The sequence below is a fragment of the Nothobranchius furzeri genome, chromosome 12 (assembly GCF_043380555.1).
Source record: "Nothobranchius furzeri strain GRZ-AD chromosome 12, NfurGRZ-RIMD1, whole genome shotgun sequence".
NCBI classification, from domain to species: Eukaryota; Metazoa; Chordata; class Actinopteri; order Cyprinodontiformes; family Nothobranchiidae; genus Nothobranchius; species Nothobranchius furzeri.
The window spans coordinates 48902683-48928955 of NC_091752.1; the positions used below are offsets into that span (position 1 = coordinate 48902683).

At 42.2% G+C, this 26273-nt stretch overlaps 1 protein-coding gene across 2 annotated transcripts in view; it reads right to left on the reverse strand.

The window, feature by feature from the left end:
* Nucleotides 1–26273, reverse strand: part of grin2aa (glutamate receptor, ionotropic, N-methyl D-aspartate 2A, a) — a 267809-nt gene that overhangs the window by 107504 nt on the left and 134032 nt on the right. For both annotated transcript variants that reach the window (XM_054750460.2, XM_015945976.3), the window contains exon 3: nucleotides 4182–4348. In XM_054750460.2, coding sequence (XP_054606435.2) covers nucleotides 4182–4348 — 167 coding nt within the window. The remainder of the gene's footprint in view (nucleotides 1–4181; nucleotides 4349–26273) is intronic.

Genomic DNA, 26273 nt, shown 5'->3' on the forward strand with positions numbered 1-26273 from the left:
CCAACTCATTACTAATTAATCACAAGATCTTTGAGGCAGCTTTATTGCTCATCTGAACAACAAATCTGTAAAGTGACACATACTTGGCACAGTGCTTTCTAGGCCAAAGTGTGTCCCAAAAATATCCAGACACTGAATGAAAATGTTAGCGTGTGAAATCCCTGTTCAACATGAAAAAGACACCACGCTCTGAGGGAAGGCAGATCAATGTGTGTTCAGCAGCATTCACCGTTAGGAGTGTAAAACCACTATAATCAGACTTGCCTGCACTCATCAGCTCTGAACGCTACGACAGTGATCTGAGGTTTGCAATCAGAGAAACGGCACGGTGCGAGGCAGATCATGGTGCTTTTGTGATGTTGAAGAAAGACTTCATGCATCCAGATAACGATGTTTTCATCCAGCGAGACGCGCATGCAAACGAACACTTGTCAGAGGAGTCCAGATCACACTGTGGACATGTGGGCCATTTTTGATTAGACTGCCAACCATAGATCAGATGGGAAGGCTTGCTATGCACTAAAGCTATTGATTTCAATTCTCAATAGTGAAGTACTTCACCTATGTAGGGCTTGTGTTTCAAATTACTACACTGCAAAAAGCATTTTAATTATTTCTCAAAGCACCCAGAGAATAACCAGTACTCTTGAGCACATGAACACAAAAAGGCCCTCTGGTAATATTTCAAATGAATATAAATGACTTCTGACTACTGAGAATCAGCTTTTAAAATCTGGAGTATTTTGTAGTTTCACAGCTCTGAAGAGCATTAAACACATTTTCTGTGTTTCTTAAATTAGACCTCTTGTCTAGTTCTTGGTGACCCACAGTGAGGTCCCAACCCCAAATTTGGAAACCACTGGTCTATGCATCAGCACAGAATGGGACCAAGGCTCATTATGATTGGCATCACAATGACAAATTGTGTGTTCCAGTTTTCTTGAAAGTTAAAGCCCAGACAGGGGTGGGACTGTTGGCTAATATTCCCAAATGGACTGTTTCAGATGACTAATGGAATCCATCATTTCCCAGTCTTCCAAATACAAGCTGATGAATACCAACATAACACTAACAACTGGGACGCCAGGGCTCCAGGGGTAAAGCGGGCCCTGCGGTAAATAGAGGGTTGGTGGTTGGAACCCAGCTCGTTCATATTCATTCTGCTGTTGCATCCTTCGGTAAATCACTTCACCCCACTTGCCCATATGTGAGTCCTGTGGACGCAAAATAGCAGCCTTTTCTCTGCTAGAGTACCCCAGGGCAGCTGCTTCAGTAGAAGCTTACTAGTACCACCAGACTCAGAATAAATGAGGGAATGAAAAAAAGTGTTTCAGGTCCCTTGACAAGTGCTACAGAAATCTAATTAATTATTAAGATATCAGTAATATAATAAACCCTAACCCCAGTAATATACAACAAATACTACCAACCATAGTTTAACCCTGGATTTTTTAGGTTGTTCTAGGGGGTTATTCTGCTAGTGCCTTAAGTATGTTTCCAATTAAACATTAAACCTATGACAGCTAAATGAGCTTCAAGCAGCATCAGCAAATCTACATAACAAGCTAGCTTTCAAACATAAACACAGTCCTATTACTCTCAACCCTCCCCTCAGGTATCATCCCTGGGCCAGGTCCTCCGGATACATGAACCCACACTGTCAGAGGAAACGAGAGAGCACAAAACACCAGTCGCCATCTTCTAGATGACTAGAAATGGAGTTTTTCTTTTTCGACTCTGGTAGTTTGTCCTAAAGTTGAAGGGGTAGCAGCCGGCTGTTTCTGATTCTCTGATGTTATTGAGTGAAGAACCTCTAACACCAGTGAGTAAAAAAAGCCCTCCTGTGGGCGGGTGCTAGCCACGATGGGTGGGACCATGAATGCAAATTCACAGTGTGACAGAAGCCCTTATTACAAGACACACCATGCTGGCAAATTGGCGTAATATTATCGCAGCAGTGTGTCTTAAAAAGGTGCCATGCCAGCATGGCGTTGCGCAAATTTTGCACCAGTTTTTCCGCCTCGATTGGCAGTAATATAGCGGTAATGGTCTGTCTCATAAACAGCTATTGCGCCATGTCACAACAAAGGGAGGTGTCAGGATGACGTGGGGAGTTCATGCCGAGCTCCAGCCGGCAAATACCGTAAATCCTCTAATACAGCCCCGGGCCTGTATTTGACTCAAGCTCATCAAGCTCCAGGCCTTTATTGGAAGGAGGACCAGAATTAGAGGCAGGCCTCAATTTCTATTTGAGCAAAATGAACTAATGGTTCGGTGGAGTTTTTGACAATTAAAATTGTACCCACATTTTCAAAGTTAAACACATTTCTTTTAACAACGGTAGTTTCTGCTTCAGCCCTCTCCCCCCTCCCCCTGCACAGCGGCCACAAACTCACTGATGCGCCTGCAGCCTCTCGGAGTTCCTGCTGCTCTAAACATTAAAATAATTATTTCATTTCCTGTTCCTCACTTCTGATTACCTTCAATGGTGTCTGTTTGTTGCAACCACCAGGTACAAAAACTAACTTGTTTTTATTTGACTATTTTTCTGTCCTGTCTGTTTCTTATATTCCTGCATCTCCTCTCAATCCTAAAGAAAAACTGCTACCTGGCTTCATATATATTCACCTCATGAGATACCTTTGAACTGCAGTTCTAAAAGATCTACCGACCGCAAAAACAGCGGAGTGCACGCCGGCCACATCAGTTAGGTGTGTCACCGAGGACAAAACAGGTGATGCGCCCCGCTCCACAGCAGCGAAAAGCATCAGGCACAAATAAAAGAATAAAAGACAGAAAACATAAAAGGAAATGAGCCGACATGAACGATCGCGTGTTAAATTAGTTTTTGAGGTGGCGACACCTGATTTGATCATGTTACTGTGGCTGTGCTCAGGACGCAGATGCCTGGAGCGCGTCAATAATCAGAGCTTTGCATGCGCAAGCTGGTTAAGGTTAGGATGGGGGTGAGGGGAAGGTTAAATTGCAAGAGGGTAATGGTCACAATTTGGTTAAATGTCCGTTTTACGGCGGGTGTCAGTACCGACGCTCTGGCACAGCGTGTTGCCTCCCGACGCGCAGGAGCTTGTCACCTGCTGACAGCAGGCTGCTGTCTTTTCCGTGGACTGCATCTTGCTGGTCATTATCACGTGACAGTGACTAGTCAATGACAGGCATAAAAAGTCACTATAGAGCGGTGAAGTTGACTAGTGACTAGTTCATACAACCCCTACTGCTCCCCAGAGTGTTCTGCAGCATAATCAGCACGTTCTCTTTGAACTTGATATCAAATTTTTGCCTCCTCTTCGTCTCCGCACGGTTAAAGTTACCCTCGCGGTCTATCACTGGCAAATCAAAAGTGAGACGGATGACACAACCGCCCCGTACTTGCTTGTTACCATATTCCACCCGGCCACAAAAAAAACTGGCCATTATTCACCTCCGCCGACTCCGATACCCGGCAGTTAATTAAATACAGGCTAATATTAGAGGATTTACGGTATGTTAAAAATGAAAACAAAAATGGGTAATAAGTTTTGCTTTTCAAACAAAATTAGCTGAGACAGCAAACTAGAGCGCTGCGGCGCTCCATGAGCGTCACTGTTAGAGCTGGTGATCAGATCATCAGAGGCAGCAGGGACTGATGGGGACAGACACCTTTAGGAGTGGCTTGTTAAAAAAAACTTAACTATCGCAGCTTCAATCGCCATAAAAAGAAAGTTATGTCCAAGATACACAGAAGTCCACGGCATCGCAGAGACCGCCGCCATACCCCATTTATGCCGCCATCGCCTAATCTTTTCTAAAAGGAACATGATTGTGCCACATTATCACCACGGTCTGACCACTTATAAACGGCCTAAGGGTACCTGATGCCGCCACAGCGTTGTAGCAAATCGATGGCATTGTTTTGTAAAAACGCTAAAGATACGTGAGGATTATCAAATCCTAGCATTTCACCGTTTATTTCCTATCGCAGGAGACGGTTGTAGAAGACTGATTCACGTTCAGTCAGCATGAAAAACTCAGAGTGACGGAAAAAATCGTTACAAATGGTTTTTCAGTCAACCACCCCTTAATGCTAGCTTGTTTTCCAGATTTGTTATTGCAGCTTCAACCTAGATCTCACGGAGAAGAGCATTCATGGTTTTCTGAGTTCCTGGGGAACTGTTTGCCCCTACCTGTTGTCAACAGTAGTTTTAAGGATGTTGACGAACTCCTGGTAGCCAGGGAACTTTGATGTGACGATGGAGAAGACGTGCCAGTCGTACTCTTCCATGATGTTCAGCATCAACAGGGCCTCCTGCTGGATTGAGGCACCAAACTGGAAGAATGTTGATTTTACATCCTGAAAGCAGAAAACAGGAAAGCAAAAGATTTCAGTATATATCCGGATTTTCCTCTTCACTTGTGGACAATTTCAAACTGCATCAAAGACGTATGAATCATCAAATCTTTGAAACATTTGGAAAAAATTATGACTTTTTTTTCAACACATCCGTTCATTCACATTAAAATATCACCTCTGAGATTTTCATGTCAGTCATATTAGGATGAAGAGCTCAGACTATTTTCAATTAAAATCTAATTGGTTGGTGCAGTAGAGGCAGGCCTCCAAACCCTGGACTTGCTCTTGAGTCGTATTAACTTGTACCCACTCCATTAGATCTGACTGAGCATCACTTGTTGCCTAATTCAGCCAAATTTGGACATTGTCTTGGACGGTACAGGGGTGCACCCTTACAGGTGGATACATTTCTAATTTATGCTTAATTTATGAGTAATTATAACACGGACCAGATTACGTCAGGTGCAATGAGACAAAACGCACCCAGGAATAAAAAGGATGAGAAGTCAGACAGAAATGTTGGAGGTCGGTGTGTGACATCAGGCTACAACTCAGGATCAACAGATTTGCAGTGTGCACATGCAGAAGGATGAAATACCACCTTTACACACAGCCCACGGCACGCTTCTGCAGCACGAATAACATGTTAAAAAGTGTTTGCTGAGTTTAGTTGTGAGATGAAACAACGATCACGATGCTGGAAGCCATTTCCCATCATAATGGGTCATTGCCCTGCTCTCATTTGGAGCAAAAGTCAAGTCTAATCAGTCCTGATGTCGCCTTTGGAGGAGAACGATAAACATGATACTAAGAACATGTGAAAAAAGTCAGTAATTCACTGCTGTGGCTTTGTTTGTTTTTTATTTTTGTAAAACACATCTCATAAATGCATCGAGTCAGCAGTCTGGTGTGTGTGAGTCATGGGCGTTTGCTTCTCTGGAGTCGAGTTAAGTTCAAACACACAAGTGGAAAGAATTTTGAATTTTCTTATGAGAATGCTCCTTTAGAGGACATTTATAGGTAATGAACCATGAATACGGCTAGATCTTGGTCAGTGATCCGGTCTGCGGCTCGTTGCAGCCTAGGTCGAATCCCTGGTACCCTTCCTGGTTCTTTTCCCCATAAGGGAGGATTGCTCAGAGAGTGCTTCAAGTTTAGCTTAACCACAGCTGTACTTCAATAAAAACGATGAGGCAGTGATTAAATTTGAACTTGATTTAAATATAAAAAGCACAGACAATCTGAGACCAGGGTCTTGATTCGGAAAAGGGTAGAATGCCTTCTCCGGGTCAGGGATGAGGTCCTGCCCCAAGTGGAGGAGTTTAAGTATCTCTGGGTCTTGTTCATGAGTGAGGGAAAACTGGAGCGTGAGATCGATAGGCGAATTGGTGCTGCATCTGCAGTGATGCGGGCGTTGTACCAGTCTGTCGTGGTGAAGAGAGAGCTGAGCTGGAAGGAGAAGCTCTCGATTTACCGGTCGATCTACGTTCCTACCCTCACCTATGGTCATGAGCTTTGGGTAGTTTCCGAAAGAACGAGATCCTGGATACAAGCGGCCAAAATGAGTTTTCTATGCAGGGTGTCTGGGCTCTCCCTTAGAGATAAGGTGAGAAGCTCAGTCATCCGGGAGGGGCTCAAAGTAGACTGCTGCTCCTCCACATCGAGAGGAGCCAGTTGAGGTGGCTCGGGCATCTAGTTAGGATGCCTCCTTATCGCCTTCCTGGTGAGATTTTCCGGGCACGTCCATCTGGGAGGAGACCTAAAGGTAGACCCAGGACACAGTGGAGGGACTATGTCTCTCAACTGGCATGGGAACGCGTAGGAATTCCCACCGGAGGAGCTGACCCAGGTGGCTAGGGAGAGGGAAGTCTGGGCCTCTCGACTTAGGCTGCTGCCCTCCAATACCCGACTCCGGATAAGTGGAAGAAAATGGACGGGTGGACGGACGGATGGATTGATGGATGGATAAAAAGCAGAGAAATGGTACGGACTACAAAAACAAGAACTCTCTGAACCATCTCCAAAAAGTGACTCGGCATCTGCTGACATCATCTCTTCAGGCCTCCCCCCATAGCGGAGTATTTCCCGGCAGACACCGTGAGGGCCAGATTCTCTTCTAAAATATAAAGTTCAAGTATCTTATTTAATCAGAATTTAAAATTGCTTTTTATTTCCCGTCAAACAGTTTAAATTTTAGTTTCTGTTCCGTAAACAATTATTGATATTTGGTTCATGAATTTTGCTGCTAAACTTCAAAGTCCCCTAAATGGGGGACGTTAGGGCCCAAAGGGGGCTGACTTTGTTCTCATTCCTGCTGAAGTTGCAAACCGTTCTTAAAGATATTGTCTAACTCTGTACCTCCCATGGACTCCTTCCCCCACGGCAGGTATCCAGCATGTTTTAGTTGTTTCCCTAATTCAATGCACTTGATTCACCTGTTCAGCAGCTTGTCGAGCTCTGCAGAAGCCTTTTAATCACCAGGGGCCTCATTTATCAAGCTTGCTTACGCACAAAATGGGGTCGGAAAACTGCGTAAGCAACTTTCCACACAAACTTTGGGATTTATAAAAGAAAATGTAGCGGAAAAATGTGCGCAACTTTAAGTTGGCGAAGGACCTGGCTTGTGGACATTTCGGACATGGAGAGCACCTGCAGTGCTGCTGCTGAGAAGGATCCAATTATGAAATCCTGCAGCATTATCACTTGTACCGCTTCATTCGCACACAGAACAAGTGTGAACAAGTGCCTCCTTGATCTGCAGTTGGGATCGAAACACTGCAACAAGCCTGCTTATGTATGTATATGCATGAGATCCACAAGGCAATTTGCATTGACTATTTATGGCAGTAAGTGGGTGTGGTGAGGGCGGGATGTGACTGAAAAGCAGCTGAGAACCTTTCTCTTTAGTCTCTGATTTATAAAGCGGAGATTTCGTGCAGCTGTACGTACTCCATGTTTTATAGGTTACAAACCTACTTGGCATAAGTAAATTTTTTTGCTGAGCTTAAGTACGGTTTTAGTAAAGATTCTGCGCAATGTTTGATAAATGAGACCCCTGCTGATTAAAATCAGGTGTGTTGAAGCAGGAAAAACAGTAAAACATGCTGGATGGCAGCCGTCTGGGAAGCATCATTTGGTATTCTAGGATGTCCAAGCAAGGTCCCGCCTTTCTCGCCTCTGATTGGCTGGGAGGGCTCTCCTACGATTGGCTGTTTCGTGAAAGAGGAAACTGTTTCCCCTTCGCTGCAGGGTTTTTGTTCACAGCCAGATCTTGAGGAGTTTTTTCAAGAAAATGTGAACTCATCGCTAAAATAAGCATCCTTTCCTGTTTTGATACAAACCAGTTTCGGTTTCTTTCATAAAAGAAGCTGAAAAACATCAGATGTGAACTTGTAATAAATCTTGTTGCATTTTATCACACTGTAGACTGACTTTTTATCTCAATTTACCTTTATTGGGGTTATCATATTACTATCCTACGTCTTCACTTTAAGAGGTTAAGGCTGTTTACACGTTAGAGCACATCTCTCATCATCAGATTAAATGTGTATCAGTTAATCAAAAGTTAAATCGAAGCTGATTATGATTTAGGCCTATTTTTCACCAGTTTTCATTATTCTAGAGAAGAAACAGACCTGATGCACACAGCTGGGCAGAAAAGGGCAGTTTTATTAAATATCATTCCCAGGTAAGGCACATATGTTTATCCTATGTACTCTTAATGCTTCAGAGCCAAGAGATGTAAAGTAAGTCCAACAGTTTGATGAATGCAACAAGATTATAAATTCACATTTTACGTTCTTCAGTTTTTTTATGAAACATAAAACATAAAATATTTTTGCAAAACAGGACAGAATGGTTATTATAAGGCTAAGTTCACATTTCCTTTACAAAACTAGCCAAAACTGCTTTCTGCTGGTGGCGAAAGGACAGTCTGCACTTAGCCAGGGCAGCCTGTTTGCTGCTAAATGAAACAGCCAATTGTAGTAGAGCCTTTCTAGCCAATCAGAGATGAGAAAGGTGGGATCTTCCTTGGACATCCAAATGACGCCTCCGGCAAGTGAGTTGGGGATCACTGTTGTATGGGATGTTCTTTGTAACAATTTACACTGCACAAATGATAAAATTACACTTTTATTAGTCTTATCAGAGGTGTGACCAACTCACTGCTTTGCAAGTCACAAGTAAGTCACAAGTCTTTCCAGTCAAGTCTTAAGTCAAGTCCAAGTCAAAGACAACCAAGTCCAAAGTCAGTGATGTGGAAGTCCAAGTCAAGTCGAAGTCCTTAACTTTGAATTTTCAAGTCATGTTCAAGTCATCTGTCCAACTTCAATTTAATGACAATGATAATAAATAAATTCCAGAAATAAAGCTTCTTAAAGCTTCGTTTATTTGCTCAAACAAGCAGAAAGTGCAACTGAGGCTGATTATAAACAAAGTACTGCTGCATTTAGCAGTAAATCAAACCCAGAACCAAGAATGAGTTATGATTTTTGTCCATGTCATGCCAATTTCGTGCTGAAATATCAAATGTAAGATTTTATCAAGTCAAGTCAGAAGTCATTAAAATAATGACTTGAGTCCAAGTCATGTGACTCGAGGTCACACCTCTGCATATTATTATATTTTTCTGGGGTTAAAGCTTCCTGAACCATCTTAGCTTGGTGGAAATCATTCTAAGACTATATTGTGAAACAACCTTGTTCAGGTAAAAATAAAAGGCTCAACTGAGAAAGGTCTGTTCAGGATTCATTCAACACGTGCACGAGTTAGCATTTTCACCCGTCTCCATTGCTCTTGGATCAAGCAGATATTCTGCGTGAGTCCTGGTGAATGAAAACAGTATAAAACATCTCTGAGCGCTCTTTAATAATATTCTATCTGTACGTGAGATTTCTTCACTCCACTTGAGCTCGAGTGCTCTTCAGCTTGTCTCTTTCTGGAGCTCTAAGAATGTGTATATATGTGCGTGTGGGCTCTAATGTGGTAGAAGCTGAGGCAATGGTTGAGCGTGGTGGGACAGGAGGGAGGTCATGCTGTAAGACTTGTCAGACTGTGTCTTCGTCACAGCAGCAGCGGATACTCCCACATTCAGCTGCAGCATGCAGAGGGCTGTGCACGCGGCCAGTCAAGGAATATTCAGAACGAGGTCAGAGATTTCACGGTGACTCTCTACAGAACTACGCGGTTCTCTCTGTAGTATCGTTTGATACCGAGAAACTACAGCTGACAAAGCAGCTCGACCATATGTGCAAAATGTGTTTCCTGGTTTGTTTGTTTCTTTGCTACTGTGTTAAAACAGTTAATGGTAATTAACCCTGGGGGAACTTTCAATACTTGGTGTTAAGAAAATTAATTTAAAGCCATATGGATATTAGTTTTAAACACAGAGGAGGTTTTTCGAAGCATAATGGCGGGTTTGAATTTTACAGTTTTAAAGCAAAAGCCATCGTCAATCCTTTTCTACCAAATAGTGGTTGATGGTGTTTTTGCAAACTAGTTTGTCTGTTCTTATAACAAAGTGTTTCATTTTATACGGATGAAATTGACTGACATTCTTAGAAAGTTGTTATTGGTTGTGCATGAGGACATTTGTACTAAAGAAACCCCTAAAGGTTGTCACTTTTAGCAAAGAAAAAAAAATCCATAAAATATACAGCAACTGAACCAACCGTGCTGTGGTGAGTCGTCCCCATCCCACCCTCCAAATGCAAACCTATGACTTGAGATGTCATGAGACTTTGTTAAAAAAGTTGCAATTAAAGCTGTTTGTTTGGTTAACAGGAAATCTTCTGTAAAACTCCCTTTTTGTATTGTTTTGTGCTGCCACATGGGTCTCTACAGCTGCTATAAACACTCCTTGTGTACGTCCTTTGGTATTGATTTAATGAATTTATGTCCAAAACGAGCTGTTTCAAAAAGCCCCCCATTGTGATGTCACAATGTGGAAAATTTGCATGTTTTCATTGATTTTGTAATAATTCTACTGCATCTGCTGCTCAAACAACATCACATCTGTTTCTATCGGCATTTTTACATATATCTATATTTATATAAGAATGAGAACCCAGAATTACATTAGAAGCCTGGGAAGATGGCAATGGCTAGTCCATGCTCACGTTTAATGCAAACATTTGTCTTAAAGAGAATATTGTGTATTTGTTATTTCATGGTCTAGCTTTTACTGCAGCAAACAGCAAAGCTGAAGTTTTATCTTTTTATTGCAAAACTACTGAAGAATTTGCTGCTTCTTGGACAATCAAACACAAATTTTGCCACACTCCACACTCCCCTTGCCTGTGCCCAAGACAAGTCAAGGACCCTAACCCCAACTCCTACCCACATACACTAGTTGGAACTCCTGTCTCTACCCTGAACCGGTTGCAGGTTGTCCAAAATGCCGATGCTAGGTTTTTAATAAACACAATCCGACATAGCCATATTACACCAGTCCTGACACATCTTCACTAGCTCCCCATCACATTTTTTGTGTATTTTAAGATTTTGATGTTTGTTTTTAAAGCCCTACATGACCTAGCTCCTCCTTACCTGTCCGACCTGCTGACTCCCTATGTACCTACTTGACCTATGTTGAGGTCAGCTGACCGTCTACTGCTTTGCATTCCCCGGATGTCCTACAAATCACGAGGTGAACGTGCGTTTGTCCATGAAGAAGAAGAAGAAAATATCATTTCTATAGCGCCTCTCAAGATGAAAATCACAAGGCGCTTCATAAAAACAAAAAATAAAAAAATGAAAAAATATAAAAAAGCATTTAGAAAATGTTTAAAAATATATTTTAAATGAGCAAAAATAAGCAATTGCGATTTAAAAAAAATGTTAAGAAAGTGAACAGGAAAGAGGGAAATCAGTGGATCCTGAGGAAGTTGGAATAGGTGGGGAGAGCAGAACAAAGAGAGAGGGGTGAAGAAGGTCATACAAAAGCCAGCTTGAACAAGTGAGTCTTCAGCTGTTTTTTAAAGGAGACCACAGAGTCCACTGATCTCAGGCTCAGGGGGAGAGAGTTCCAGAGTCTGGTGGCCACAGCAGCAAATTGTCTGTCACCTTTGGTCTTTAGCCTGGTGCTGCACAACCAGTAGACTTTGATCACTGGACCTCAGGGACCTGCTGGGGGTGTAGGGACTAAGAAGATCACCAATGTAAGATGTTGCTTGTCCATGTAAGGCCCTATAGACCAGAACCAGGATCTTGAAATGAGCCCTGAAGTTGACTGGCAGCCAGTGAAGCTGGAGGAGAAGCGGGGTGATGTGGGTGTGTTTGGAGGACTTGGTCAGAAGCCGAGCACAGGCATTCTGAACCACCTGTAGACGGTTCAGGGAGGTTCTGCTCAGACACGTGAAAAGAGAGTTACAGTAGTCTAAGCATGAGGAGATGAAGGTGTGGAGAACTGTCTCAAGTTCAGAGCGAGACAGAATGGGACTCAGCTTAGCAATGTTCCTGAGGTGGAAGAAGGAAGAGCTAACAAGAGAACTGACATGAGAATCCAGGGTGAGAGCTGGGTCAAAGGTCACGCCAAGATTCCTGACAGAAGGTTTGGTGTGAGAAGCAAGCTGACCAAGAGAGTCTCTGACTTTGGGGACCAGCTTGTCTGGGGCACAGATGAGGATCTCATGCTGCCCCCATGCTCTGGAACTCATTGCCCATTACAGTTAGGCTGGCATCCTCTCTGCCTGTTTTCAAATCTCGTTTAAAAACCTACTTTCATGACTTTGCTTTCAGACAGTGATTCAATGTTATCGTATTATGATAACATGCCATAACTGGTTGGTGTGTTTTAGTGGAAAAATGAGATCTTTACAGCTTCAGCTCAAGACTTTCCTGTCAAACTGAAAGAACCACAACTGCATCTGAGTGATTTTGTTTAAATTAAACTAAATTTTCTTATTTTACACACTTCAGCAATTCAAATGGAAGAAGGCCATTTTGGCTGTTAGAATATGCAATTCTGAGAAAAAGGTGACTGCATGAGTTTTTTGTTCCTAGGGACAACCCTGACAAGGAAGGACTGAATTAAACTTCAAGGAGAATACGTCCACCTTTCTCCCTTTTAAAGACAGTTATGACGGTTAAAAATAGTCCCACTGTTTCATACACACCTGCTTTAGATTGTATAAGTTTAATTCACACAAAGCTGTGATGGTTGTTCATTCCAGAACAGTTCCTTCAAGAAAAATGGAAGAGACGTTGCCACAATGGGAAGGTAGTAAATTAGTCACCGAAAACAGGAGAGAATGGCAGAGCAGAGAGACGGAAGCGAGGAGGGTGAAGGAGTGACAGAGTGACTAAGCGGTTTGATATTGTTTCTAATTGGGACGGCTCACGATTCACGGCGTCAGAAAACAACCAATCATTGCTTCTCGTTTTTTACCCTCATCAAGTGTGACCCGTCAGCTCCAATGGTGCCATCAGCCTGCGGCGCATACACACACGCATGCACACATTCACAGCGACGTGCACACAAACACAAACCTGCCCCGTGAAGCAGGACAGTGTGTGCGTGGAGATGGAGGGGAGGTAAAAATAGCAGTTCTCATATCCTCTGCTGCTGATAGCGTTGTGCACTGTCGGCTCTGACGACACACGCAAACACACAGAAACCTAAAGGTTGAGTTTGGGAGGAAAACACCCAGATAAACCAGAATATGTTTGTCACACAGCAGATATTTGAAATATCCTTCTACCGTGTATAAATGTCACAGATATCCTGCTATCTGCTGCCTTCAGCAGCGCCGCACGATGAAGAAAAGAAAAAGGGAAGAATCCTCAGTGGCCAGTAACTAAATATAAACTGACAGGAATATAAATAGCTGCAGCAACACGGAAGATCTGTGGAAACAAACCGAAAAATCAACAGAACTTTGAGTTTAATTGATAAAGAATCCAATTATTTTAAAAGAGCCAATCCTTTAAAAATCCTGATGAAGCCAGGTATGTAGAGTCGTTCTTTTACATTTAATCATCGTATCACACACACACACTTGCACACACAACATATTTACATTCCCTCAGCTTCCACAGTTTGTGATAAAAGCTCATAAATTAACCAATGTGTTGTTGCTCTGCTTAAGGCATTATGTGCTCCAGTGGTTTGAGAAAACAATATTAAATATGATTTATGATCTGCTGTAAAACGGCTCTGATTGTCTCAAGATGACAAAGCTAGGCAGGGAAAAGTCTTGGGAAGAAAAAAACGTCAATGAAAGTCACCATTAGAACAAACATCCAGGCAGAGTCTGGATCCTAGCAGCAACGACACTCGTTGGTTTAAAGGGACTTTTTGGACTTTTGAATTTTTATGCTCGCGATTGCCCCCTCAGGCCAAAAGTGTAACGGCAGCTTCAATAGTAGGTTCGTGCACGAGGCTCGCATGCTGTAGGTGCACACTCCTTAACAAAAATAACAGCTGAGACAGTCCCTTGTGTGTGTGTGTGTGTGTGTGTGTGTGTGTGTGTGTGTGTGTGTGTGTGTGTGTGTGTGTGTGTGTGTGTGTGTGTGTGTGTGTGTGGCCTGGAGGACAGAGGACAGGAGAACGTGCAGCTAATTAATTAAATAATTTGGTTCTGTACCTTTCTCTTCAGCACAGCCGACAAAGGTTTATGATGGGTCAGTCCTCCTGCATGCTCAGATCATTCCCTTCCCTTGCTTGAAAAATTGTTCCAAAATGAAAGTTGAACCCACATCTTTTTTATCTGTGAATTCAATGCCGTTCGGCGAGTCTCAAATAAAAAATGTGGGCATCTTACTGTAGAAAAATAATGTAAAAAAGAAACTAAATAAACTATGTTCACATCCAGAATCAAACCCAGGTCTTCTGCATGAGAGTCAGACATCTCACTAGGTGAGCTAAAGCACCAGTGATGTCCTTTGAATCTGTAACATTTATATCCTTGATGACAGCTGAAACCACATTCAAAGAACGGTTCGGAGCGAAAATGGCTATTTTGTTGCTAATTTGCAGGAAATATATAGAAGAAAGTTCCACAGAAAGTAGCTAAGGGTCCTCAGAAATGTAGCTAGCTTTGTCACTAGGCGTTAGGAAAAGCGACAGAGTCGCACTACCTCTCTCTCTGCTGCTAAAGCTACGGATAGCAAATGCTACGGGCTATGCCTGAGCGTGAACGCGCATGAAGCAGCCTGCTCGACCCGGGCATCTCTTTTTCTGTGATTTTAAAGAAAAACTGGCAATCACAGTAAAAATGCCAGGGCTCATTCTACAGGACCAGGGCATTGCAGGAGAATGTATGAAGAAGAAATTTATTATTTCTATACATGTTTTGGCTGTCAAACTTCCATAATGCCCCTTTGAAAAGTAATTGTTTCATTCCTTATTGTGTATAATGTCTAAGGAGAGGAATCGTCGGGGTTAGGGTTAATGGCAACAATGAAATCATTTTTCACTTATTGCTGATTTCCCTGCATGCAGCTTCTGAGTCTACAGAATCTGCTTCAGTCCAACATTTAAGATCAGGAGGACAATAAGCAGATCTCACTGAGGCGCTGTGGGGAAGTGTGTTTGTGTCTGAGTTGAGCTGTTTGCATTGGATAATAACTACAGGGAGCAAAAACACGTTACACACACATACACACACACATACACACGAGGGACTATTATAAGGAAAAGCGGTTTTTGACGTCACAAAGGAATATTTTTGGCAAGAAAAGTTTCATTATGGCCAATATATCGAAAACAGAGACTTACTCAAAACTTATCAGTCATGCTTGTGTGTGTGTGTGTGTGTGTGTGTGTGTGTGTGTGTGTGTGTGTGTGTGTGCGCGCTATTGCTGCCATTTTGTTGTCATGACTTCTTAACAAGCAGCGGAGCTTCCATGGAAATGCTGACCTCTCTCTCTCTCTCTCTCTCTCTCTCTCTCTCTCTCTCTCTCTCTCTCATAATAAGTCTAATAATAAGTCTAACAGCGCACTCTCTCTCCTTTCCCTGGCTGTTTTTCCAGGAATTCTGTCCATCTTGCCCTCTCCCACCCACTCCCATTATTTCCTAATGGAGCTGGTATTTTGCTTCACTTCTCTGGGACCAAACCCATAGGACAATTATTTATTCGAAGGTTATTGTGTAAAATGGTCCAAAAAAAGAAAAAGTCACAAAATAAAATGTCATAAAAATAAGACAGAGGGGTGCACTAGAGTTGTTATTCTATACAAAAATGATGCTGTTTTACCCAAAAAGCTTGTTCTTCAATTTTTCACTAGAAAAGACATTCTCGTTACATGCAAACCTGCACGTTTCAAGCCTTTATTTGTTATAAATGTGATGATTATGGCTTACAGCTGATAAAAAATTCTAAATCTCAATTAGAAAATTATGAAAAGGTGAAATATTCTAGAGCCAAAGTGTCACACTCCAGTGAGCTACTGAATCCGGAACACCTGCAAAGGGTTCCTGAGCCTTTAGATGGTCTCTCAGTCAGAAGCCGGACGTACACTGTGCAACTTTCTCACTGGTAGCATTCAGCTCCATCTCAAACCGTACGACTTGATTGCAGAGACATGCTCTCACTCTGTACGTGTGTTTGCAACGCGCCGGTGCTAAAACAACTACAAATAAAGAAAGCAGGGGAGCTGGAGCCCTCGGGTGAGTCAACATTTAGACGGTGCAAAATACAAAAAAAAAAACCACACACACTGACATTTTGATACAAGATGTGTCTTCGTCAGAGTTACATCAATGTAGTTGGTCACATCAATTATATACAAGTGTTGGTGATTGGTCGACAGGCTGGCTGTGAAGAGTCTCACTGGTCCTCTTCAGAATAGGCGGGGCTAATATATGAATGACATCAATCTAGCCCCAATAAATAGATGTACAGATACAGCTAACAAACTAAAACCACAAAACTATTTATAAATGAGTACAGAGTGAATGATTTGCCTGAATAAATCAATATGGCCAAGACCATTACACAATTTGACAGATGAGCATGTATACATAGAATAGATTCCTAAGGGAAGGGAGGACCAATGACTCTTTTTTTATAGTCAGCCTCTGGACCAATCACCAAAGGACCATCATGATTTTGAGTCTTATTTCCTGATATTTAGACATCTCGATGCTGATTGGCCATCAGAAATATGACTCTACCACTGACTCAATTTGCTCTGCGATGTTGATGTCTTATCTCCACAGACACCTCAAGCCTGGTGGAGTTCTGCTGTGTGGTGGAGTTGCTAATGCTAATGGTTAGCTTCTACCAGCCGAGATGTTTTCTGCTGTTTCGTGGACGGAGAACCAACAACAACCTTCCCCTTCGTGAGTCAAGATGGGTGAGTCCATGAATGTTAAGTGACAGTGTGACGTAGATCTGTCGGGATTTTCTAATCCTAGAGTTTCCCCGTCAGGAGATAGGTGTAGGAGACTTTTTTTATGTTCAGCCTGCAGGAAAAACTCAGAGTGACCGATGTAGTTGATAATTCTACATAAAATTAAAAACTCTATGTAATTAGATGTTAAAAAAGAAAATAACAACCATAAATGTTGCGATATTACTTTGATAGATAGGCTTCTTCATCATACAAACATTTTTATCAACGTCATCATGATCCTTTTCCACCGTTCTTCATCCATGTTTTATTTAGTCAAAAGTCCCTGCTAACAGAACGTTTGTTGCACTTTTCTCAGTTTCAGTTGCCGCCGTGGCAGACACTCTCTCTATGTATTGTGGGTAAAATCTGTGGTATGAAACCAAAACATCAACCACTTCCGCAGTCATAAAGAAAGTGCAGCACAAATGCCTGTCCAATGAGAAAAAGGTGTCCTATCTAAAAAATGTATGAAAGTTAAAATAAAAATGTGCTTGTTAACCATTTGCTGCTTATCACATAATATTATTTTTCTAACAATCAAATGGATTTTCCATTATTTCGCTCTCTTTATACAAATTTAAATGGTAAGACATAAAATGGGTACCAAGGACGTGTCAACCGCAACCGTATAACCCTCTTCTTCTGCTCTCACATGCAGCTATTTGGGGGCAAATCAATGCAACATGAATGTGCTGATAGTTTCCCCTCACAGAGATGAATCAGGCCGCTATGATGGTAATCGCTAACTGTGCTGGCAATATGAGTGATTCATCACTGCTGCCACCGACAGACACTGACACCAAGAGACCTACTTTGAAGAGGACAAAAAGGAGCTGAGAGGGCAGGAGGGACAGGCGGAATGAGTGGCAGGAAGATAAATGAGGAGAAGGAGGCACAAACGAGGTGAGGACGGATGAGAGGAAAAGGGGAAGTGGAGGGGGAGGAGAGGTTTTCTGAATTTTGTGGAAATGACTATTATTGCCAGCTGCTTTTTCACTTGGTCAGATGAATGATCCAAGTTAGTTTTGTGCTATTTTCTTTGCTGAAGATGTTTAGCCAATAGAAAAAAAGCCAGTTCCAATTTCCATCCATTGTCAATACCCGCCCATCCACGCAGGGCGCGGAAGGCTGGTGCCTATCTCCAGCAGTCTACTGGCATGCCGGCAGGGTACACCCTGGACAGAGAGCCAGTCCAGCGCAGGGCAACACAGAGACACACAGGACAAACAAGCACACACACACCTAGGGATAATTTAGAGAGACCAATCAACCTTACAGTCACATTTTTGGACTGTGGGTAGGGTAGACAGATCCCAACTTGCCAAATGTAGGACAATGTGAAGTTCCAATGTAATGAGAAAAAAACCAAACAAACAAAACGTGTATTCTGCCTTTTAGCCCTAACATCACTGTTGCATTTACTACTACTACTACTAAACTTAATTTTAGGGCTGCAACTAACGATTATTTTCATAATCGATTAATCTGTCGATTATTTTTTCGATTAATCGATTAATCGGTTTGTTATTGTTTAGCTATTTAACCTATACAAGTGATGAATATATTTCAGTTAAGAAAAAGAAAAACATAAGAGAATTGTGCAGTTGACTGCAATCTATTTTATTGCACATGAACACAGTCAGCGGTGTAAAATGAGCTAAACAGTGCAAAATATCAGTCCAGAATAATTTTTTGGCATCAAAATATAAGAGGTAAATTCCATAAAAATAATGTAGAATCTAGAATAGAGTTTGTAAGTGGTATGCATTGCTGGGGGGTGAGTGTCTTGTTCCCCATGTAGTTGTCCATCGTTGCTTGTTTTTTTCTGCATAAGAAACACAAATAGACTGAAATAAGTACACATATAAAATAAAGCAGCATACACACTACAACACTAAATCAATATTACATTATTTGAATTAATTAACAATATACAGTGATCATTTATTTTGACAAAAATGTGTTGTGAGGCGTTTTACAGCGTTAGACAGTAAAACAGCCTTTTAATAGTAAAAAAAAATGACTTTCTGAATTTCTCCTGTATTTAAAAATTGAAAGCGTACAACTATGCCGCGTTATATTCACCTGGACACAGCTCGTCTGTATATTTTTCTCCGCGGAGTTGTCCTTTTTTGAATGAGGAACATAGTTATGGGTTTGTGCCGTTTTTCTCTTAATGAGAACATTCTTATAAACAGACATGCTAAATTTGGCAAGCGCATGATACACAACACGGAGGAGATTCACAATTGCATCTAGTCAATGAGAAGTAGAACACCGTAGACTGACGTGGCAAAAAAAACATGTTTAACATCCACTATATCGAACTCAGCTCCCAAATTTGATCTGCGTTAGCTTGTTTATTTTCTGTTACTTACTGGATTTTCCTCTGCTGCATCAGCCCCCACGTGTTTTCGTCTCAAATGTTCACTTAGGGATGTGGTGCTTCCGTACCATGCTATTTTGCATATTTTGCAGGTCACCCGTCTTTTCATGGCATCTAGAGTGAAGTGCTCCCATACTCGTGAGGTTTTTGTCCAGGGTTTCTGTTGTTTTGTGGCTTCCATTTTTCTTCCGTATTTCTTCTTGTTCTGCCATCTCTCCCAGCAAGATGCGCGTCAGTAACGTGTTACGTCGTGAAAACCGAGGGCACTTATTGGCTCGTTTCTTCTTCTACGGCTCTACTGGTAGATCAGTGGCTCATTACTGCCACACACTGGCAGCAAATTTAACAGATTGTAACCGATGTCAGATTGTGGTAAAAAATAGACTTTATGCGGTAAAATATGATTATTAAACAACTAATCGATGACTAAAAAAGTTGTTAACTATTTTAATAATCGATTATAATCGATTAAATCGATTAGCTGTTTCAGCTCTACTTCATTTATATAGCGCCTTCACATGGCCCAAGGACCAAACAAAGCACTGCACAGCAGAAATAAACATTAAAAAAAAAATAATAAAAAAAATAAAACATATAAAACCATTTAAAAACAAAAACAAAACATGCAGATAAAATCTGGGTCGGGCAGCAAAAAGTGCAAAGCCATTCAGTTAACTGGACTCTTCCTGAATAAAAGCTAAAGAAAAAAGTGTGTTTTCAGCTGGCTCTTAAACTTGCCGAGCGTGGTGGCCTGTTTAGCCCATGTAGGTAGCTCATTCCAGAGCCTCGGCCCCAGCCCCGAGAAAGCACGACCCCCTCGAGACTGTAGTCTGTGTTTAGGAATGACCAACAGTCCTTGTTGTGCTAACCGAAGGTTCCTTGCGGGAACATAAGGATGGATCAGATCTGCCAGATAACGTGGAGCCAACTCATTTAAACATTTAAAAACAAACACCAGAACGTTAAACGAAATTCTAAACGTAACTGGAAGCCAGTGTAGGGATGCCAAGACAGGCGTGATGTGTTCAGATCTCCTGGTACCAGTCAGTAACCTGGCTGCCGTATTTTGGACCTTCTGTGGTTTCGCTATGGAGGCCTGCTTGATGCCTGCATAAAGCGAGTTACAGTAGTCCAGTCTGGTGGTAATGAAGGCGGATGACAGTTTCCAGATGTTGGCGTGAAAGAAGCGGCTTAATCCTAGCTATTCTCCTGAGATGGAAATAGCAGGATCTGATTGTTCCATTGACCTGGCTGTCCAGTGTGAGCTCTGCATCCAACTTCACCCCCAGGTTGGTGACCACAGCCTTCTCAAAAGGTGCTAATGAAGGAGAGTCAATCCCTTGGGCACATCCATGTTTGTATTTCGGGCAGAACAGGATAGTCTCAGTTTTATTCTGGTTGAAGAACAATACATTTTGAGCCTTCCATAACTTGACCTCCTCCAAGCAGTCCAAGAGTGGTTTAAAAGAACTTGAGTTATTGCCTGATACAGGTTAATAGATTTGACAGTCATCCGCATACAGGTGAAACTTGACATTGTGCCGATGAAACAAGTCACCCAGCGGCAGCAGATAGAGGGAAAAGAGGAGAGGTGCCAGGACTGATCCCTGAGGCACTCCACACTGCAAATCAGCAGTATCAGACGAACAATTATTATTCTTATTATCGTCATATATTTCTTGTATATATTTTATTTGAATTCAACATGAACAAGCATACAGCAAAAGCTTTACTATTTCACAGTTCCTCTCAAGTTACCACAACATAACTCAGGCTCTTTGGGCCTTCTGTAGTGGCTCTGATCATTTTAATAATAAAGATAGGCCCACGATAATAAAAAATGCAGGTTTAAGCAGCTTTTCAGTTTTCATTGAATGTTTTCTACAACAGAATGACGGTAAAAGTACCAGTAATATTTTTTAGACCTATTTATGTTTGTTTTTAATAAATTTTCCACTAAAATTAGCATCTCATTGATTGATACTTTTTTGCTATTTTTTTCATAATTCAGAAACAAAACGTTTTTTTAAACATGACAACTAATCTCTTCTAGATTTTAGGAGAGAGAATAAACGTCAGGTTCAAATCTCTAAAAAATTCAGATCTAATCTAATAATAGAGTTTCTTAGTGACTCTTTGCCTCAAATGTCTGAGCTTAAGTGATCAACTCTTCCAATTATTCTCATTAATTCTTCACTGTGCTGAAAGGGGCTCAGCATGTACACAGGTATCGGAAACCGCAGCACCTTGTCTGTATTAGAGCACCCATTGTGTTAGTCATGGACCTGTCTAATTACTGGAAAACCTGCTTTTGGCCTCTTCATATCAGGCTGCGCCGAGACATGAAAGAATGACTCCGAAACAACAAAGACTCTGTCGAGTATCACCGAACACGTTTAATTCATGAGTTTACAGCGTTTTCTCCTCCGTGCTCACTCACACTTGTTTTGGTGGTTCGGGCGCGTTCCACACACGCTCTGGATCTGCATAAAAGTCCCGCCTCCGTTTGATTGACAGCAACAGGCAGATTTCTCCACAGCTTCTTTTATGAGATTGAAACTAGAAGCAGGAAACTGTCAATAATGCAGGACATGAGTCTCAATTTGCGGGACAACTAAAAAGTAATGAAAATGTGGGACTGTCCCGCACAAAGCGAGACATCTGGTCACCCTAGCTGTGGGAGGAAACTGGAGTATCTGGAGAGAACCCACGCATGAACAGGGAGAAACTCCATAGGTCCCAGATCGGGAGGTGTAGCCGGGACCTCCTTGCTGCAAGCGCTAACCACCGTGCCACTGTGCAACACTTCCAATATGTCAGTTAATTAAAATGTAAGAACTTTACAATGGAACAATCACAAATACTTTAATGTCTCATTCATGTTGGACGGTTAGAATGAAACAGATTTCAGAGGCTAACGTGCAGTTAATGCTAACGGTGAATTATTTTAAAAAAAAATTGTCTGCCCCTATTTAAGCTACTTTATCAATTACCAAAAACAATATTCAAGGTGTGGTTGACTGAAAAAACATTTTTTATTAATATTTCTGATTATAATTCATCAGTCTGAGTATTCATGTGTGCTGAACATGAAAACAGTCTTCTACACCTACCTCCTGTTTTAGCTTCTGATAGAAAATAGATGGTGAATTGCTAGGATTTGAAAATCCTCACATATCTATGTCACACTGTGGATTTGCATTCATGACCTCACCCATTTTGGCTCACGCCCTCCCACAGGGAAGTTTTTTTTACACTTTTTTGCAGCAAGGAGAGAGAGAAGAGAGAAGAGTGTGTTAGTGATAGTGACTTTGCAACATGGCTGAACGCGTGTTTGCCAATCAGAAGCAAGGTGTATGCATATCATTAATAATAATGAGCAATCCTGCTATTTTAGCCCAACTCTGCACCAGCAAACATCTGCATCTAAGAGCAGGGGCATCATAGCTTTTTTAATGACTCATAAGGTATTGATTTACACAATGCAAAGGCATTGAATAAACGAATAATCCACACCTTTAAGGTGAAACGTATTTATCTACTTATCAACTTGTTATGTATGACTCATCTTTACTCACCATCTACAATCTTCTGGCACTGATCCTTAACTGGCAACAGCCATGAAACTCAAGGAACAGTAGTGAGAAAGGTTGCAGTAAAAACATTTTACCACACGGTGTCACTCTTCCTCCATTCTTTCATAATGCACCTTTAACTAATAGTGTACTTTATAAAAAGGTCTCACTCAAAAAATAAAAAGGAGGATGATATTTTGGAGTGTCACATTACTATTCTAGTTAAATGAACCATTCAAACCCAACTTAGACCAACAAGCAATGATGAATAATATTAATTTTACTCTAAAAGTTGTAATTTCTCTCCCTCTTTATTCCATTGCAGCACTCCATCTGCTTAATTCAAATATTCTCAAATTAACACCCACACATGCCTCATTAGCCTTATGACAACACAGACACAAGGGAGAACTGAGATTGCATGTGAGTGTATGTGTTAATTTACCAATCTTCATTTAGATTAACAAAATAAGATATAAATGCAGTGGTCCACGGTAGTTTCCTGGTATTATCATCACCATGCGACTGGCTGCCAATGAGGCCTGCAGCACATTTGGCTGGATTTCATTGGCCCAGAAGATGGACAGGACCCCTGGGAGGAGTCCATCAGATGATATCTATTAACAATACACACAGTGTTACTTGCACACACACACTCACACCAAGCCAGAAGGAAAATCCCTGATGCCTAATGTACCTTTTGCCATCCCAGATGGACTGCTTACAGTTCACACACGAGCAAAGATAGGCAAAAAAAAAAAAAAGATAACATGAAATCGTGCAGAAAGCAGTGGGGACTGGAAAACATGAGGTGAAAAGAAATAAAAAAAGGGGATCATAGTTGGAGGTAAATAATTAATGAGCAACACCAGTAAACGCTCTGAGACTTTAGCCCTTTTAACACCTTTCAGATTAGGCTGGAGGATGCACATCATGTGTGAAAGTACAGAGTTGAAACAGGGGTCAAAGCTGATGGGCCACCGATGTATTTCAGAGAAAGATATGCAGTCACAGAGTCAGTATGGCTGTTTCCACTATTGGAAATTGAGGGGATTTTCTGCTTTGCGGCACGCGCAGGTCTCCACTTCAGCGGGACCATTTCCTGGTCTATTTTCAAGATCCAACGCAGCACCTGAGCAGGGGTACATTCTCAGATTGGCCCGGAAGAATGGCTAAGCAAGACTTTTGGTTAACTCACGCTGATTGGTTGTAACTCGGACATCGCAAAAACAACGGGCATTTGGAAAATTGGAAAAGTTGCTGCTGAAGCAGAACAGTAGGAAAAGGAAAAAAAAACAACATGCATGCTGCTATGACGAAACTCCTCACTAGGGCTGCGGGGATTAACCGGTTTGACTATTAACCCCGTAAAGACGCCTCAAGCAACGCCTATAAAAAGACAATAGTACGACCCGCACGGGCAAAGACAACGTGAACCTGAACGTGCACACGCAGCAGAAGCAGAGCCAGTGACAACAACGATCGGGACTGCTCCATTTCTACCTAGGAAGCGGATGAATCCTAGATAGTGAACTAGACCAAATTCTTGCTTTGCTAAGTTTGGTCTGGGAACGCTTCGTTGGAACCTCCACAGCCCCAGCAGCAGTCTGGCTGGCCAATCATAGCTCTTTAGGGGTTTCTAAATGAGAGTGCTGCGATTGGTCCACAATGATGGGCCAATCAAACTGCTCTATCCGCTTTGAGGTACCAATAAGGATCCTCTATTTGTCTGGTGGGCCGGATAATGTGACGTAGTGGAGTTTGAAACGGCTTTTACAACAATATTGGACCATTTGGACTTGGGCTTTATTAGATCAGGAGCGGATAAATGTATTTAAGTCCTTTATTTGGAAAAATCGGACCACCTCATTTACCGAGATTCGCTGCGGCGATTACATTACGTTGTTTGTTGTCCAAATAGCATGCGGAGATCGTTTGAAAGACAACAGTAGAACCTGCCCCACGACCGAGAACCATTAACGGAGCGTTGCCAAAGCTAGCTGAAGTCACCCGTGTGGGAATATTTTAGCTGTGATGGATAAACGCATGCATGCACACAGATCCACACTAGGGGTTGAAACAACTAGTCGACTTCCCTGCTCTGTAGTGACTTTTAATGCCTTTCATAGGCCTAGTCCACACGTAGCCGGTTTTTTTTAAACGAATATCCGCCCCTCCAAAAACTTGCATCCGCACCACCTCGTTTTAAAAAAAAAATGTCCACACGTACCCGGATAAATACGTTGTTAAGGACATGCCAGACCTGTAGGCAGCAGTACTTCCCCCGTTCTTAACCTCGTCCTTCGTCTGTGGTCTTCCGCAAGGAGCACTAATTCCGCTTGCAAAAACAAACAAGCGAAAAGCGCTTGGACAATTGATAAAGCGAGCACAGCTCTGAGGGCATACATGCTGTCGGCTAGTGTAAACACAGGTCGCACACGTGATGTCAGCATTTTTTTATCGCGGAAAGTGACGTTGCAGACCTTAAAACTCCGGTTTTGTCTGTCCACACGCAGACACCCAAAACGGAGGAAACACAGATCTTCACTTTGGCCGGAGTTTTTAAAAAGATCCGTTTTCGTGTGAATGACAGGCCAAATCATAGAAAAATATCTACGCTTTGGCAGATCCCCAGCTACGTGTGGACAGGGCCATAGACTAGTCGCTGTCACGTGATAATGACCGACAAGATGCAGTCCTTGGAAAAGACAGCAGGTGATGAGCCCCTGTGCGTTGGGAGGCGACGCGCTGTGCCAGAGCCTCGGTATCTGACGCCCGCGGTAAAACGGACATTTGACCGAATTGTGACGTTTAACCTCTTGCAATTTAACCTTCCCCTCACCCCCATCCTAACTGTAACCAGCTTGCGCATGCAAAGCTCTGATGGTTGACGCGCTCCAGACATCTGCGTCCTGAGCATGGCCACAGTAACATTATTAAATTAGGCGTTGCCACCTCGAAAACTGATTTAACACGCGGGCGTTTATGTCAGCTCATTTCCTTTTATGTTTTCTGTCTTTTAATTGTGCCTGATGCGTTTCGCTGCTGTGGAGCGGAGCGCATCACCTGTTTTGTCCTCCGGTGACGCACGACTCTGGTTGGCCGGCGCGCACTCCGCTGTTTTTGCAGTCGGTAGATCTTTTAGAACTGCAGTTCAAAGGTAACTCATAAGGTGAATATATATGAACCCAGGTAGCAGTTTTTCTTTAGGATTGAGAGGAGATGCAGGAAGATAATAAACAGGCAGGACAGAAAAATAGTCAAATAAAAACAAGTTAGTTTTTGTACCTGGTGGTTGCAACAAACAGACACCATTAAAGGTAATCAGAAGTGAGGAACAGAAAATGAAATAATTATTTTAATGTTTAGAGCAGCAGGAACTCTGAGAGGCTGCAGGCGCATCAGTGAGTTTGCGGCTGCTGCGCAGGGGGAGGGGGGAGAGGGCAGAAGCAGGAAACGCTTGGTCACCCATCGTCAGTTTTAGCCGCTTCAGGTGTATGACTAGTCGAAGTCGACTCGATTTTCATTACTTGATGGTCGACTTTAAAAAAAAATGACGTCATGCAGCCCCTAATCCACACCAACAGTGTCTTCTGCAGATGAATATGAAAGAAAGTGCTGCTT